At 37.6% G+C, this 16,889-nt stretch overlaps 1 protein-coding gene across 5 annotated transcripts in view; it reads left to right on the forward strand.

Moving 5' to 3' along the window:
- Positions 1 to 16,889, forward strand: part of GLCCI1 (glucocorticoid induced 1) — a 57,910-nt gene that overhangs the window by 16,208 nt on the left and 24,813 nt on the right. For all 5 annotated transcript variants that reach the window (XR_012653374.1, XM_075049850.1, XM_075049857.1 and 2 more), the window contains exons 2-3: positions 4,209 to 4,360; positions 13,050 to 13,136. Coding sequence is in view for 4 of the 5 variants with exons in the window: in XM_075049850.1 (XP_074905951.1) it covers positions 4,209 to 4,360; positions 13,050 to 13,136 (239 nt within the window). In the remaining variant the exon portion in view is untranslated. The remainder of the gene's footprint in view (positions 1 to 4,208; positions 4,361 to 13,049; positions 13,137 to 16,889) is intronic.

A 16,889-nucleotide genomic window follows, 5' to 3' on the forward strand; every position in this document is an offset into this window, starting at 1 on the left:
AGTATTTTTGGAAAAAATTCTTTTGAAGTTATTCATTTCCATGGTAAAATCTGAAATTCTTTAGGAATGGGTAAGACCTAAGCTTGGGACTCATTTCACTAGTAGCTCTGAAGGTGAACCAGAAGGTTCTGCAGAGTGCTAGTAACTGAACTGAAGAGAAGCAACATTTCATGAAACTTTATTGTGGAATTTAGTACTGATATTTCATGGTGTCATGACTTGGCTGTCTCGGCTAAATAGCTTAAGTTAGTAGGTGAACTTTCAACAAAAAATCAAGATACTGCTGCAAGAATGTTGTCTAGCATTTTGGCATGAAAGTCACAGTTAGCTGACATCGATAATGAGATGACAATATTAATACTCCTAGTTTTAGGGAAGAATTAATTTTATTTTTATTTCATGTTTTTCACTCGAGAGGAATCTGTGTCATCTGAGAAGTTCTTAGGATAATTTTAGTCTTTTTAAGCTGGATATATCCACATAAGGATGTGAGCGGAAAAGTTTTGGCCAAATTTGAACTGCATCTGCTAATTGCTGAAAAAGAGATGGGAAGAAAAGATGCTGACAGATGAGCTCTGGTAGATTTAGCAGAAGGAGTTTTTATAATGGTACCAATGCTAGCTGTCAATCCTGCTCCTCTGCTGCAGGTGATTTTCCTCACTGCACGCATGGCAGAAAGCATTATTTAAGCTAAAATGGACTGTGAACATGTGCAGGTTAGCTGCCTCTGTGTTGGACAGGAAGGCAATCTTTTCATTTTAGAGCTGTAGCAGATGGTTTTATTTGAGCCCTATGTCCTTTTCAAAAGAGCTGTCATGTGTTAGTCTCTTACTAAATTACATTTTGCTGGCAGAGAAATGGAAACCTTTTTTCAGTCAGTCTAGGTGGTATAACTAGAATTCTTTTGGCTCTCAATGCAGCATGCAGAACCATAATTTCATGATTTCATGCAGTTTATTTTAGTTGATTTCTGCTGGGAGGTAAGATCATGCCAAATTTCACCAGCTGTAGTATTCAGGTAGACCCTTGTGTCATTTTGCGTAACATCATTTGTAATTAGAGATGTGTAGCAATAGCCATTATATACATGGTGTTAAAACCTGTGGCATATTTTAAATAACACATGAGGTATTTTGCCTTCCTATGAGCATACGTCTTGCTTTTGTAATTTCGAGCTAACTTTTTCAAGTAATGTCATGCTGCTTAAGTGCTGTGTTCCTAACTTTACTTGTTCAGTCTGTAATTTTAGAAATTTCTGAATATTGATGAAGCCTTTCTGAATGCTGAAGTCTGTTGGCTAGCTTCAGGAGCTGTTGAAGTGCTTCAGGTATCAGATGGTACTTGCTGGATTTTTCTTTTTTTTTCTTTTTGGCTTCTGTGAGAAAGCTGGAGCATGAGGTTTCCATCCGGAGAAAGTCTTAGGACTGGAGAAGGATATTCATGATAGTAGCATCAGAATCCCATTGGTAATGAAAGTTTAGGGAGAAGTGAAAGTTCTGTAGTAGCTCCCTAGAGTAGCAAGAAGACAGACTTACAATGAGGTGAGAAAAAGCAAAATTAAGAAAGGAATCCTGAGCACAGTTTTAATATTTAGAAAACAATTTAAGCTGATCTGAGCCACCACTGTTGTGGTCCAGTTCAACGCTGCTCTCCACGGTATCCTGTCATCTTTAAGTACGTTACTGTACAAGACAATTTGTCAAATGCTAATTTGTAGAAGTTCCTTCAAATTTTATGCTTACAGATTCTGTCTCCTTTATTTTTTATGATCTAAGGATATATCATAAAAGGATGAGAGCTGAAACTGTTATTGAACAGACCTCAGCGCTGCTGCAGCCCTGTTCCTTATGGCTCTCCTGTGGTTGTTTCTGCCCATTATATTATGCCAACTCTGCCTATAACGGGGAAACCCATGTATTTATGACTTTTTGAGGGTACATTTTAGCTTTCTTGATGTTTAACTCAGTGAATCACTTCACTAGGTGGGTTCACACATCTGTGCATGCCATCTCAAAGTAGATGGAAGGAACGCAGACAACAATGGAATAGGATTGGCATTAAATTAGTGTTAACTTGGATTGGTTTATGCAGTTGAGAAGTAGTTTGTTTCCTGTAATTCAAAGAAATACTGAAGAGTAGTAGGGACTTACGAGACTGCATCTTGAACTTTCCTTCTCCTGGCTTTAGGGTTTGACAGTGTCCTGCAGTCCACTTCCAAGATTACCATGGAAAAATATAAATGTAGTAACTTTTGGTGGTGTTTGTTTCCGTTCAGTTGTAATGCAATTATGTGAGTTATTAATGATGGGATTGCTGTTGCCTTTCCTCTGGGTGTCGAATAAGATACAGACCGTAGTTCATTCTCTGGTTGTGTTTTGGGCTTGTGTTTTCTTGGTTTTTTTGCAGCAAGACTTTTAAATGTAAAGTTTGCAAAGGTATGCTTAGTCCTTATTTCCTCATCTTCAGACATTGTCTTGCCAGTTTGTCTTTGCGTGGTCTCTAACTAGTTTTAAAATTTTTTTTTTAGAACACACTTAACTACTTATATATTTAACAAATTCCTGATAGTTTTTTGCATGTAATATGTATCAATGAACAGAGCTTCTGGAGAAATTTTCAAAACTCAGGCTACTTGAGAGAGTAGTGTAGTGCCATAGCGTGACAGTGAAGGTTGGAAGAATGCTTTGTAGGTATGCCCCCTTTAGGTACACTTGTGTTTCAGCGCAAATGTAAATACTGGTTTCATGTTTAAAATTTGTCACCTTTATTTTGCATTTCAGGCTTCTTTACTTTTAATAGTTTGAAAATCTTTCTTAAAATGCAAATCTGTCGCAATTGGAATCCTATGAGGATAGATCTGTTTGAAATTGTAGGGATTTGATTTAGAGATAAGGCAGTCAAAACAACTATTATACAAAGGCAGCATGATACACTATCATGCTTTAAATTCACAGCATTATTTAGAAGTCTTCACCTAAACTAAGTAGCTAATGCAGTGTTTCAGCAGCTCTACATTTCTTTAAAATGGTCTGTTTTAACATTATCACGTTCATACATCATACTATAAGCATGCTGTATTAGTGCAAGCTATACCCTAATCATTGTGCTGAATGCTATATAAAACATTGATGATGGAGTCTGCCTTTTGAGATCCAGCGATTCTAGATGATAATACAAAGAGAAAATGCATGTGGAGGTCAGTGGCCATGTTTGGGCTCGGAAGTGTGCTAGCAGGTCTACTTTAAAGTTCTGAGCAGTGAGCAGAGTTTTGGTGGGTCAGATCAGTGCATAGCATGTGACTAACTTGAAAGTAATCTCACTTGCAAAATTTTTGTAGTAGGGGTGAGCAAAATAGACAGTAGCTGTAATGTAGGGCTTAGGTTGGCTTATGTGAAGTCTAGAAAACGAGTATATGAAGTAATTTCGCCTAGAGGACAAAGCAAGATGATCCAGAGAGCATGCTGTAAAACTGTTCTTTCCCACATGAATCTCATGAATCACCCTGCTCTCTGCTTTCCAAGTGAAATGCAGGAGAAAGTGTTCCATGATCTAGGTGTATGGGGAGAGAAGTACAGGGAGGAGTCAAAGATTGCAGGCGCTGTGATGAGTGAAGACAAACATGGTAGCTGCCTTGACCTGAGCTGTGTCAGAGGGAAATAGGCAGTCAGACGCTTTCAGCTTGCTAAGGCCTGTATTGGGATCTTGTAAATAATATGGAATGACATACGTGAGAGCAAGAAGTCAGATATGCATCTTCTTAAGAATCTTAATTTTGTCATGATACCTGTTCTAGTATTTAGAAAGCTAAGCAAGCTGACTTAAAAAACAAAACACAGTAACCCAATACTGATACTATGTTATATTTTCTATTTCTGTGTGTCTGGCTTTCCTGAGTTGTGTCATCGCTGTATTTAAATTTGCTTGATTTTTTTTGCTGATGAAAATACGTCACATAAGTAGCCCATTTCTTTGCGGATATGAACACTGTAAGCGTTGTTGTTTTTTGTAACTGTTAAGTTCCCCCTTTTGTATTTTTTTTTCTCCTTTGTCTAATGTTATTTGCTTTGACGTGATGGCATTCTTTTCAGCTTGGCATTTAGGCAAAGGTTTCTGATGTGTCCTTGCCATTGTGTGTCATAGCTAGCTTTTAACATTTCACATCAAATTTAGCCTGACTTTTTTGTTGATTTTGTTCTGGTTTTCTACAGTGGACAGGCCAAAATCCCAGCAAATCAGAACTTCTGGTACCATAAGGCGAACTTCTTCTTTGGACACAATAACAGGACCTTACCTCACAGGACAGTGGCCACGTGATCCCCACGTACACTACCCTTCATGTATGAAAGATAAATCTACTCAGGTAAAAGCTGTAAAACAAGACAACAGAGATGTTTCGTGTAATTGATGTCTTCCTGGTAATACTTCTATCACCTGCTCTGGAATCTTAGCTCAACTTAATTCTGAAGAAATGTGGATTCACTTAATTTATTATAAATTTGAAGCCCTAAAAATAGGTTACAGTGGTGTTTTTTTAACCAGTGTCAATTCAGTAACATGGGTATGCGACAGATAATATTTTTATGCTTTTAGAAAACAGTTGTTAAAAATAATTTTCTGTATGTGGGCAGATCTATTCAGGCTAAATAAGCAGATTTCAATCTCAGCCTTGTATCTGGTTTATTTTGAAGCTGCTATAGGCAAAATTGTGCTGAGTGTTAACTTGAAAAAAGATTTCATAATAGTAGTGGCTGACAAACTAAAGATTTTAATAAATCTGTGGGTCTCAAAAAGTGTATTTTGGCGGGGGTGGGGAGGAGAAGGAGAGAGGTTACTGTTAAGAAGAATTGATCAGTTTGTCACTAGAGGGGAAATCAAGAACAGGAAGCTAGGAGTGAGCATGCAGTATGGTCTTGAGATGTCGCCTCTGCTGTTTAGTAGTAAGAAAGACAAGTAAAAATGCTCTGTGAAAGAGTTGTCTCTTGAAGCCAGACATCAGAACAAGAGCCTGACCACCAGCTACAAAGGGAAGGCTACTGAGATTATTTATGGCCTGATACCCTTGGATCCTCCTCAGGGCTCTGTCCTTAGCAGGAACCTCTGGCAGGTAGGCTGCTGTGGCATTCATAGTGCTCTGGTGCTCTTTGGCTAGAAAAGTGGACGTTGTTTCTTGCCTGATTCCTCCTCATGCTGGAGCTTGTTGCCCACAAAGATGATCACTATCAAACGGGTAAAAATATATATAAAATTCTAAAAACCCCAAATTACTAGCAAAGAAGTTGCATTATTGTTTTTTCGGTAGTGTTATTAGGGTATGGAATAAGTCATCTGAGTTTGGGTTCTGAACTAAATTGGAAACTAGAAGAAACTATCTATCTTTGGTTGTATTTTCAATCTACACGCTGTGTAGTTAAATCAGTTTTCTATCTCTTGTGCCATGATTCTGGTCCATTGTTATCATGGGTGTCCTGCAAAGCAAAATGGTACTTCTGGCATCCTACCTTTTGCTTATAACTCTCTTTTGCCATTAAGAATTGGTTTTAATGGAAGCTTATGTTGTCACAATGCATGATACCTTTAAAATATCAAGGATTTTTCTGTCATAACTTCACTTGTAGGTGTATAGGCTTTGGTTTCTACTGACTTGCAACATACTTGTCACCCATTCTGCCACCATTGCTTAGAGCAAATGCAGCAGCTCTTTAAATTGATTCTGGGTTTTAGTCTTTTGTGTAATACTGAAATTCTTAGGACAAGTTAGAATGTAAAAATAATTTTCCACATGCAATGCAGGAAGTCCTCTGATGGGGGAAGGATGAGTGTAGAATGCTTAGAAAAGAAAAATGATCTGTCTGTATGTTCCAGAAATCCTATTTAATTAATTAGGGAATCTGATGATTAAAATTGTTTAAGGAAACTTCCACAGACTGTGGTGGGACCTTTAAGAAAATGCTGTCCTTATGTCCTATGCATTCATTTTGAAACCAGCCACCCAGTTTTAGCAAAAAAGAAGCAGCTGCAGTCATCTTTACTGTCATGAAAGATTTACCTAAAAAGCTCTTCATCCTGGATTTCCAAGGTGCCTTCCTTTCTCAATACTATGCCTTGAAAGTCTTTATGTTTTGAAACTATATTTTACATTCAGGAGAGTTTTTGATAGCATGCTTTGTACTTACTGTATTTCTTAACCCCTCTTTTAAAACATATATCCATATCAAACTTTGCAAATACCCTTCTGAATAGAAAATTTAGAATATTTAAACATTCACAAACAAACCTTTTCACTAGTTACCGAAAAGAGAAACAAACTTGTTCTATAAATATTTGAGCTCCAAGCATTTGGCAGTAGAATTGCTTTCCTAGTGAGCTCAAGTAAGTGTTTAGGTTATTTGACCTGTTGGCTGCCACCCTTTGCCTCATTCAGAAACAAAGCTCAGGGAGGAAAAAAAAAAAAAGAAAAAAAGTTGTTTTACCTTTTCAGCATAATCAAATGTAACAGGGAGGAAAGGCAGTACTGTTGTTGCTACAAGCTGTAGTATTACTTCAAAGGGATAAGGGCAGGGAGGTTTTGTGGTTTGGATTTGTGTGGATATCTTCTAACAAGGAGTTATATTAACTGTCTTTTTATTCAAATTATGCAAAAATCAAGCATTTAGCAGTGTTTAAGTTAGGTTGAAAAATGTGTGTCTTGAGTACTCAGGACTATCTGAATATGTAAAATATAATAAGCATAGTGATTGGCACAGTGAATTCCAGGTGTTCTTTTTTTAAATATGTTCATTGCGGAGACTTGTAGATCATCCTGACTTAGTTATGTTTTGGTTGTGTGAGGTTGTTTTGTTGTTTGAGCTCTGTGTAGTTTGAAGTGTATCTAATTTCAAGAACTAAGGATGTGTTCCAAGTTGTTGATAGGATGCATGCATGGCAAATTAAGTTAAATTAAATTAAAACCTTGCTCTTTGCCTGAGTACCAGCACAAGTACTTCTACTACTTCATGTCTGTTGGCTAGGTAACAGTTTAGCTCATGGGAGTTCATATAGTTTACAGTAGCTACAAATAATAGTGCTTTGTAGTTTAGCAGAGTGGAAGATGGTAACAAACAAAATAAATAAAAAGATAACAAAAATCAAGAAATCTTTTTTTTTTGTATAAGCATGTTTCACTGGAGAATAAATTATCTCTTGTTTTAATTCTGAAGTCATGAACAATACTGTCAGTATAACTTCCATTGTAGGTGGAATAATTATTTCTCTTTCAAGGGTACTTTTTGTCCCTAATTAAACATTAATTTAAAATCCAAATTTTGTGCAGTTTCATGAAGGCGGTGATTATGGCTCTTCCAGGTTTCTTAGAATTATTGTATGTAAAAAAAAAAAGTCAGATTTTGGTCTCCACTGTGAACCTTTAATGAGTGTTATTCCAAGTCCTTGTTTCCTACTTAAATTCTTTGAACCTGTGTAGTGCTCATGAATAAAATATTTCTTCTTTCTCCAAAATTAAACCAGGATTTTTAAAAAGGAATTCAGTGATACCTTATTCTTTAGAGGAAACAATTTTGTTTGTTTGTTTTAGTTTCTGTTGCATCCTGGAGAATAGTAACTATAGTTCATGTTTCTGTGTCCCTCTTACCCACCTCAAGTGTTTTGACTGAAAGCACTGAAGAGAAGTGAGGTTGTTATGTTTGCTTTTGGAAAAATATACTATGACACTACATATTGTGACATTTATACAGTTTCATATTTCTCAGAATTCTGCATGCATTTATGTTCATGTGTGTATGTGTGCATGTGCATATGACTAGCTGATCTTTAAGGAGCAGCAAGTTTTGGGTAATCAAAGGTACACCATTTTATTCAGAAATGTAGGGAAACTTACTATTATAGGAAGTTATTATACGTGTTGATATACTTTGTGATCCCCTTCCCGAGTGCCTCCACTGTCCTACTCCCCTCTCCTTTTCAGTAAATTTGAACTTTTCATTAAGGCCATTTAAAACTCAGTATAGCTTCCTTCCCCATTTTTTCAGTCTCTGTTGGGAGCACTGATGGAACAATTTTGTATACTTCTCCTTCATGCTATACATGTAAGTATTCCCCCCTTCCTAGTGTAAGGAATAATTCAATGTTGAAATGGTTATGCCTAACTGCAGAATCTTCAGAAACATTTGGATAATCATAGTTTATTAATATAATTATTTGGCAGTAGCTAAATAATTTAAAAGATTTTTATAACATTAAGAAGAAGGAGAGATTAAGGATAAACATGATACTGATGTAAAAGATATTGCCACTTAAAGTTCGTCTGTGTAGTCTTTCTCGATCTAAATAATACAAAGAAAAGAGCAAATGACCGAGCAGAATATGATTCAGTGATTTCCCCCCCCCCCCCCCAGCTGACGACTAAAATGATTCCAATATGCCTGGATATGTCTTTTTCATTGTAGATGGCAATTACGTATTACACAAACAGAAATGAAGAAAGCTTGCAAAATGCCTTTTAGAATTTTTACTACTCTCTAATCTAAAGAATAATGCAGAGTTATTAAACTGGAATGCTTGGCTAAAATATATTTTTGTTGTTCTTGTGTGTGGGTCAAGGCTTTAATGTCGTTACCTCTCATTAGTCACCTGAGTAATGTTTTGTTTTCTTTTGGGTAGAAATTTTGTTGCTTAAAAATTAACATCAGGAGGCTCAACTACATGAAGCTTTTTTATGGGTGTATTAGTTATCATTGCTTTCATGGGATATTTTAATGATGTACTTTGGGTGGAAGGGACAAGGAGGAAGAGATATGTGTCATATAACTATGAATTTATCATTCTAACTTTTCTTAACCTGTCTGATGTTTAAGGGGAGTCATCACTTATAGTCAAATTAACTTCTAACTCTTTAGGCCATTTCGTTCTGTAAAATTTCTAGAGGGCCTTTGCTTTAGAAACATCTGAGACTCATAAGACTTTATCTTCTAGTGCTGTTGCATTTCTTTTGAATGTGGAAGTTCTGCGAAAACATAATTGCTTCCCCTGTAAAACGTAGACTTGTATTCTTAATCTTTACACCCATCCCCCAATATAGTTAATCTGGAACGCAGGCTAGATATAGTAATTTGACTGAAAGGCTGGCAATAAAATGTGAGATATTTAGAGTAATTCAGTCTTATGTCTAGGTTTAGGTAGGTTGGTACTCCATTCTGATCTAAATGAAGTGGAAAGAATGTAGGTGTATATCCCTGACATGGGTGGAAAAGCAAGGCAAAATTACCAGGCGTGTTGGAAGAAATGCTAATCTCTACAAGGTTGGGTGAGTTGGAACAATGGTAATTGTGATTTATGTTAAGACTGAAGAGAGCAAACAGATGTGGTGTTCTCAGCATGTCCTATCCCATGCGCGTGCTTTAAGCATTGTGTCAACTGAAACTGGGACCACGAATCTTCACATTTCGAAATACCAGCGATTCCCCTCTTGAAGCTGCAGCATGCGTTATTTAATGTTTTCAAGGTTCTCCTTCTAAAATGTTTTAAATCTTAGTTTCTGAATATAGTTTTTCAGGAATAGTCCTTCAGTTTCATGAAGTTCAGTTCATACTTAAGTGATGCTGTAAATTTGTTTCAACTCTGAAATACTACCAGTTTCACAGATAGTGCCTATGACTTCTCTTACTGTGTTTCTGACTTGAGGGGCAGCAACTTTGGTTTTGTTTATTGTGATTCAGAAATTTTTCTTCAAATCCAGTTTTGAGTTACTTTTTTTACTTTCATTATTTTTTTAATATGTTCTAACATACGGGAATTACACTTGCAGCTTCAAATGAAGGCTTCCATGGATTAGCCTGTTTTGTAGAAGTTGTAAATAAAGATGTGAAAACAATTTTCGTGAAATATCAAGGGTGCCGTATACCTCCCATCTTATTTGTGATGTAAATTACAACATTCAAGTAATTCAAGCTTTTGCCTAAATATAAGGAATTTGGGTTACAACCCCAAAACATGTCTTCATATAATGTGGGTTACAATATATTATAAGCAGTAATTTCTAGGGTTTGAAGAAGACTAGCTTGCTATAATATTCTAGTAACTTATGTTGTGTTATTTTGTTAACCTTTTTTCTTTTTTCCATCTCAATATAAATAGCACATTAATATAACATTGCCTGACTTCAGTGCTGTGCTAGGAACATCATATAGTATTTGTAATCTAACACTGCAAATAAAATTGAGGGACACAAATAGTCTGCCCCCTGTATACTGATACTTTTATGTATATTTTGAAAGGTTGTGACTTGACTCAGTTTACCAGAGGTTGAAAGCAACTGTGTAATCCTTGTCTCAAGGGAGATAGTATTTGAGTGGAAGAGAGTGTTAAAGCATATTTGAGAAAGTACAAAATTTAGTATTAAGTGAATTAATGTTATGTATTTGCTACTTTTGATTTCTGATTAAATCAACTGCAATATAAGGATTCCTACCTCTCTCTGCTAAGTCACCAGTGTTGTTGATGAAGTTCTTCAGGGTGTTGCTATTAGTTTGTTTTTTGTCCTTGCTATCTGGATTGGTATCTGTGCTTATTAAAAAATACAGGCAAGCTCTTCCTTTCTACATATTTGCTTTGTTTTGTTTTTTAACAGTTTACTTTGTTGAGAAACTCACTTTGGCTTTTTAGACACTTGATGCCTTTTCTGTTCTGTTTATTAAGCTGTAGTTGAAAGGCTATGAGCTTGTAGTGATCCCTGGTACACCCTCCTGCACTACAGGTAAATATTTAAGCACCTGAAATGCCTGTTTCTACCTCGTCCTGGAGTTGTTCCCCAAACTATGGAGCAGTGTTGTATTCAGAAAACACTCTTTGGAAGATAAATTTTCCAAGAATTCCCTTTGCATTGATGTTTTTCTGGTTTTGTATCAGGGTATAGTTCGAGCTGTACTTGAGGTATAGTAAAATACTTTAAAAAAAGAGCAATTTAAATTAGAAAGTAAATTGTAATAGACTGTGAAAGCCCATGGTTTTGAAAAAGGACCAAATTCTGCGCCCCCCCCCCGTTTTCTGTAGTTCTTTAGAAATCTGCAAGCCACTTCAGTGTTTAAAAAATATTTAAAGGCAATACAGTGTCTTTCACACAAGTTTCAGGGAGGTGGTAAGTACCCAATCTGCAAGAACAAGTAATTATTTAGAACATGGCTCCGCTAAAATGCAGAGCGAGTGCATGCACACACAGGTAGCACGTGTGTGGTAGAAGCTCTGCTTTGGGTGATGAGAGTCATGGGTTGCCTGGCTGAGGGACTCCCATGTTTTTCTCGTAGTTTTAAATAGCTGTTTTAACTCTTCACTCTTGATATTTTTTATTTTTTTTCATAACCACATTATCTTCTGGCTTCTTCCCCAGACCCACACAAAGAGAGTCATATAATAAATACACAGAACCCTAACTTTTATAAAGACTTGTTTTTTCTTTCCTGGGAACATGCAGCAAAAACTTTGTTACTGATTTTTTCCATTTTGCTTTCTGATTGCCCACGCAGCTTGCTGGGCCTTTGGTGGAAGTATTCCTTGTGGTGTAAAAATAATGGAGAAAAAAACCCACCAAAAAATATGGAAAGTGCAGGGCTAGCAGAAAGCACAAGTGGGATACGTAGGCCTGTGCACACAAAATTACTTAGCACTTTAAATATTAACACTGAGGAGTTAGGTGCTGGGCTGTAGGACATGAAATACTATGGCAGCGCAGTGATTATGAAGGCATAGCCTGTGCTCTGAAACTACAGTTCAGTGCTTAATGGTACCAGGCCTGGCCTGGCATGCTTGGCTTGAGCGGCCTGGCCTCAGAGGCCTGCTTCCACCTCCCTTGGCAGGGCAACAAGGGTGAGGAGCTCCAGATGCTGGTTTTGTGGTGGTCTCCAAGGCGATGCCCAGTCTCTTTCCTGAGCAGAACAGTGTCTGCTATGTGTGTGGGTACTGCAGAAGTTTCTAGACCCTAGAGAGGAAGCAAGAGCAAGGAAAGCTGTGGAGGAGCAAGGTTTCCATGCATGAGAAGGAAGTCCGGCAGGGAGGTGGATCCCAGATCCTACCTGTCCTGCTGGGTTGGGGTCCCATCTGCCTTGTAGAAGTATTGGCAGTGGTCCCCTCCCTGAAAAACCTCACTGCCAAATTCTCATTGTTTTCAGTGGTGTAGTTTTGTTTCTTGTGGCCTTATTGTGGAAGATTCAGCTAATACTAGTAGGAATTGTTGGGGAAAAAAAAGCCTTTTCGCAAATTTATATATGTGCCTATAGCTCTGAGTTTTATATGGTTCATATCCCAAACTCTCCCTGGATTTTAGATGTCCCCATTGCTCCTCTGGCACCCGTTGACTCCCTTGTTCAGAAGTGCTGGTGGATACCCTCAGTTTTCATAATAGTCTAGTAGTGAATAAGAACAGGAGTTGGGAGATCTGGCTTCCAGACCCTTCTCAATCTTTGGGGTTTAACTTTATAGCTCCTACATCCAAGGACAGTCCCCAGACTTCTGGGCTTGCAGAAAAGGCTGGAAAAGGCCTGCTCTTCACTGTTCTGCTCATGTAGGTCGGTGCCAAAAATAATAAAAGGTGTATCAAACTCTGTATCAAGTCAGAGTTAGCAAGAAGGAATTGATTACATGGCCCAATGATTAAGACAGGTGGGAGAAGTGAATCCTGGCTTTTGGTGTCTGAGTTTGTGTATTTTTTTTTAATCTTGTGGTTTTCTAAACTGTCCACTGAGTGAAAACTAAAAATGGATGTCAAAGCGCAGATGGGAGTAGCCAGGTAAGGCTTTTTTTGTGATTGTCAGGCCTCTGATTCCTTCTTCAGTAATATGCATTGTCTCATCCTTTGTAAATGCAAGTTTACAAAGCCTTAGTTTTCTACGTTGTTTTTTTATTTATTGAGACTATTACTGCTGCATGTCAGATTCTGAAATTTGTTCTTCATGTATAATGCCTGAACTCTGACACTGCAGAAGGAGTAAAGCATTAATTTGTGCCGTAAGTTTTTCTTACCTGGAGAATTCAGTACAGTACATTTTCTTTTTTTTTCTCTCTAGACACCTAGCTGTTGGGCTGAAGAAGGAGCAGAAAAGAGATCACATCAGCGCTCAGCATCATGGGGAAGTGCTGATCAACTAAAAGAGGTGAGAAGTTTTGCACAATGGAGCCTTTCAAGTTTTGATATGCCCAAGGTATTTTTTTAATCCCTATCTGGAGTCCAGGAAACTGCACCCTTTCCCTCCCCTCTGTTGCTTTTGAAACAGGTTTTACCCCCAACGTAACAGTTGTTTCAAGAGTGGTGGTTACTTCATGCCTATTGGATTTCCCCCCTGCCTACTACACAGTGTTGGCTGGGAACGAGTAGCCTGAGTGAGTTCTGAGGAACCAGCTGCTTGTTGCTTACTGATTTTTCTGTTCAGAGTTACCTTAACTAGCTTTCTGTTCTTTAACGCTGCTTTCCTGAAAGAGACAAAGTGTAAGTCAGTATCATATTCTTGTTTAGAAATTTCATTTAAGTTTTAGGGTGGAGATAGAGAAGACATCACTTTCACAAATGGAAAAGGAGGGTAAGTGTTGATACAGTAATGGTATGATTACTTGAAATGCTCTTTAATCATATGTATTTTGCTGTAGAGTACAATTGCAACTAGAAAGAACCCACCAAAAATGAAGTGGATTTGCATCTTGAGAAAGTGATGCGAAGTTTTTGTTCCAGTAAACTCTGTTCTGTCCAGAGTTCATGTAACTCCAGCTCTGTCCAGTACCTAATAACTGGCCTGCAGTCAGCCTCATGCCCCTGTCAGGAAGGGTGCAGCCTCTTTTCAAGAGCTACACCTTTCTTTTTAGGAAGTGAATCTTACAGTGTGTTCTCATGGGGTGGGACTTCTCCCTGATACTCTTGGCTTTTTGCATCCTCTCTCCTGGCTCCCTTTTTAATAGAACATTCAAAAATTAGAAGAAATGTGTAGGTTATCTGAGGAGGTGATGTTACTGGCAATATATAGCCCTCTTCCGGACAGCCATTGATAGGAAGAATAGTTGTCAAAAGGAGTGATGTAAGTTTAATTACTTGAATTTTAAAATCAGATTTGACAAATATGGAGTAATCTTGCATTCCAGTGGTGACAATAGCCTCATTTTTAAAGATGAGGACCTGGGCCAAAGAGAGGTCAGTCCAATGAGGGTTGTCTGTTCCCATCTCCTTGAGTACCTGTTATGAAACCCATCACAACTGATTTATTAGTACGTGGGCCTTCAGTTGCCTGGGTGACTTCATCTGCAGCTGTGAGGAAGCACTCGGAATCACAGATTAAGTGCCCAGAAATTAGTGCAGAAGGAGTTTTGTGTCTGAAAAGTTTTGGCTTAAACATTACCCACCAGCACAAAGGAATTGTAGCAGAGGCAGGAAAAGCATCTGTATTGCCAGAATAATGCTTGCTTGCTTTTACTGAGAGACCATCCTTCATCTTCTGGCAGTTCCCTATCAAGTTCTGCAACAAGCAGCTTTACCACAGGGCTGTGACTGTCAGTGATAGTGAAACCTGCAGCATGTAAGCAAGTCTCTGCCATTTGATAACAGTGATCCACTGTGCTAGGTTGCCATCCTCTTTATGGACTGACCACAAGAGAAAGATAAGAAACATGTGGCCAATGGGTTTCATGGTTTCTTTCTGATAGAACACAGTAATCGAAAAAATGGAGTCTGTGGAAGGGAATTGTTTCTATCCAAATTTTGCAATGGTTGTTCACGCCAAAACTTGCCCCTGTCTTTTCCAGCTTATAGTTCTTCCCCTTCCTCTGTTTTCCTTTCTTCAGCTTCTCAGACCAGTTTTCTTGCCTTTTCTAGTTCGGTGGGTTCATGGTCCCAGTGTCACTCTGCATGCGTTATCCAGCAAGTTCTTGTCTATCTTCCCTTACTTGAGCTCTTGCTCAGTTACCTTCCAGCTCCTTGTCTGGTCTGTCGCCATTGTTTGGTTTCTATTTTATCCCTTTCTTTTTCCTTTCCCTCACCTGTAAGTCCTGGTTCCAGCTTCTCTATCTGGCTACTTAATGCGTGCGTGGTGGGTGTTAAGAGTTTGTTCAATACCATCAGTACAGTTTCTTTGTGCCACAGTAATCTGCAGTTTCTGGAAGGAGAAATTCCCTGTGGCAGTTCTATTCAAATTGTAAAGCCCACTAGAGACAGAACTACTAGCAAATGTAGCTGCCAGTTCCAAATATCTTTCTTGAACACGTGCAAATTGCAATTTTTGCTAAAGCTTCGCCAAATGTAAAGACTTTTCCAAGGGAATAGAGAGGCACATTCCCAGCATAAAGGACCCCCAGACCAATGTTCGGCTTTTTCTTCCAAAGCATTGGACAACAGAGCTTCCCAGGTAAAAAGCTACGATAATGTGTTTTAGCACATAAAATGGTAACATGATTTCCACCTCCCTTTCATTTTAATCTCATTCTTAAAACAACTCTAATTCTTGTACTGAAATCTCTGATGGGAAGTGATAGGAGAGCTGAATGTTGCATGATAGACTTCAAAGAAAATTTGACAAAGCTATAGGCAGCTGAAAGCAAGAGCTTAAGTAATGGAAATAAAAGTACCACCTCTCCTGGACAACTGCATTTGTTATGAGTAACATAGGTAACAGTAGTTCTGATCAGCATTTTGAATTGTTTCCCATAGCATTTGACAGTAAACAAGTAGATAGCTGTTTACAGTTTCCTTGGCTTGTCTTTGCAGTTTAGATTCATGTTTTCTTGTTCCAGCAATTAATGGAATGATTTCTAGTGTGTGTTTTTAATTATGATGGTACTGTAAACTAGCCAAATACTTGTATGCATAGTTTTAATTGGTTTTGGTAAAAGAAGATTGAATGTGCTTTCAAGTTTAAAAAAATTGCTTTTTCCTTGGCTAGTTTGAGAACTATTACAATTAAATGCATTTATTTAACACAACTGGGAGCTCTTTTTAAAAGACTGACATTTAAAAAAACTAAAAAAGAGTGTATAGACTTAAGGTCTCAAGCAAGCAAATGAATTCTGTACTACCACATTAAAAAAAATTCTCACTTTGTGTAGTTGAAAATTATTTTGCCCTTGAATTGAAATAGATGGGTGTCAGGATTGAATCTTTCTAGCAGTGAAATAGGCAGTGCTTGTTTTCTTGTAGTGTGTCTGTTAAAAAAGGTACACTCTATCATTACAAAGTTCATATTGAGATCTGGGGAGTTTTAAATTTTTTATCACCTCCTAATAAAAATTACTACTTTTTTTTTTTTATTCTGAAGGGTTCTACTTGTTTTTATGAAGTTTTGAATATAACTTGTAAGATAATGCCAGACTGCTTTAACATTATTTTAATAGATACATGTCTTGACTGGGAGATAAAGATTGCTGTCAGTCTTTGTGCTGGACACAAACCAGGTAGTGGTTTGAACCACTGGTATTTTTTCCCCTTTCAACCTGGGAATAGTTAGTTTGAAATTCTGTTGAAGTTGAGTAGTGACAATTTTAGTTATAGCTTACCCTGAACTGGAATTTACTTAAAACTGGAAAAACCCAGGATTTAAAACAAATAGTTTTCAGTTTGTGTAGGTTTTTACAGACATATTTCAGACAGCGGATTTTTCACTTCCCTTAAGCACCTCCGTATGCTGTATCTGTTACACTGACACCAGCAACCCTCTATTGGAAGGTCCATTTTGCTCTAACAGAGTACTTAAAAAGGACTTTGGAATAAAAGAGAATCAAATATGAGAGCTCGCACTTTTTATGTGCTTTCGTATACCAATCAAAAGATTGTATTCAAAGGTTTAAGGTGAATTTCAAATGCTTGTTTTGCTCTTTGACCTACTAGTTAACTTGTTTATTAACAAATGCTTCATGAATGAGTTAGAGCTTGC

The sequence above is a fragment of the Buteo buteo genome, chromosome 2 (assembly GCF_964188355.1).
Source record: "Buteo buteo chromosome 2, bButBut1.hap1.1, whole genome shotgun sequence".
NCBI lineage: Eukaryota > Metazoa > Chordata > Aves > Accipitriformes > Accipitridae > Buteo > Buteo buteo.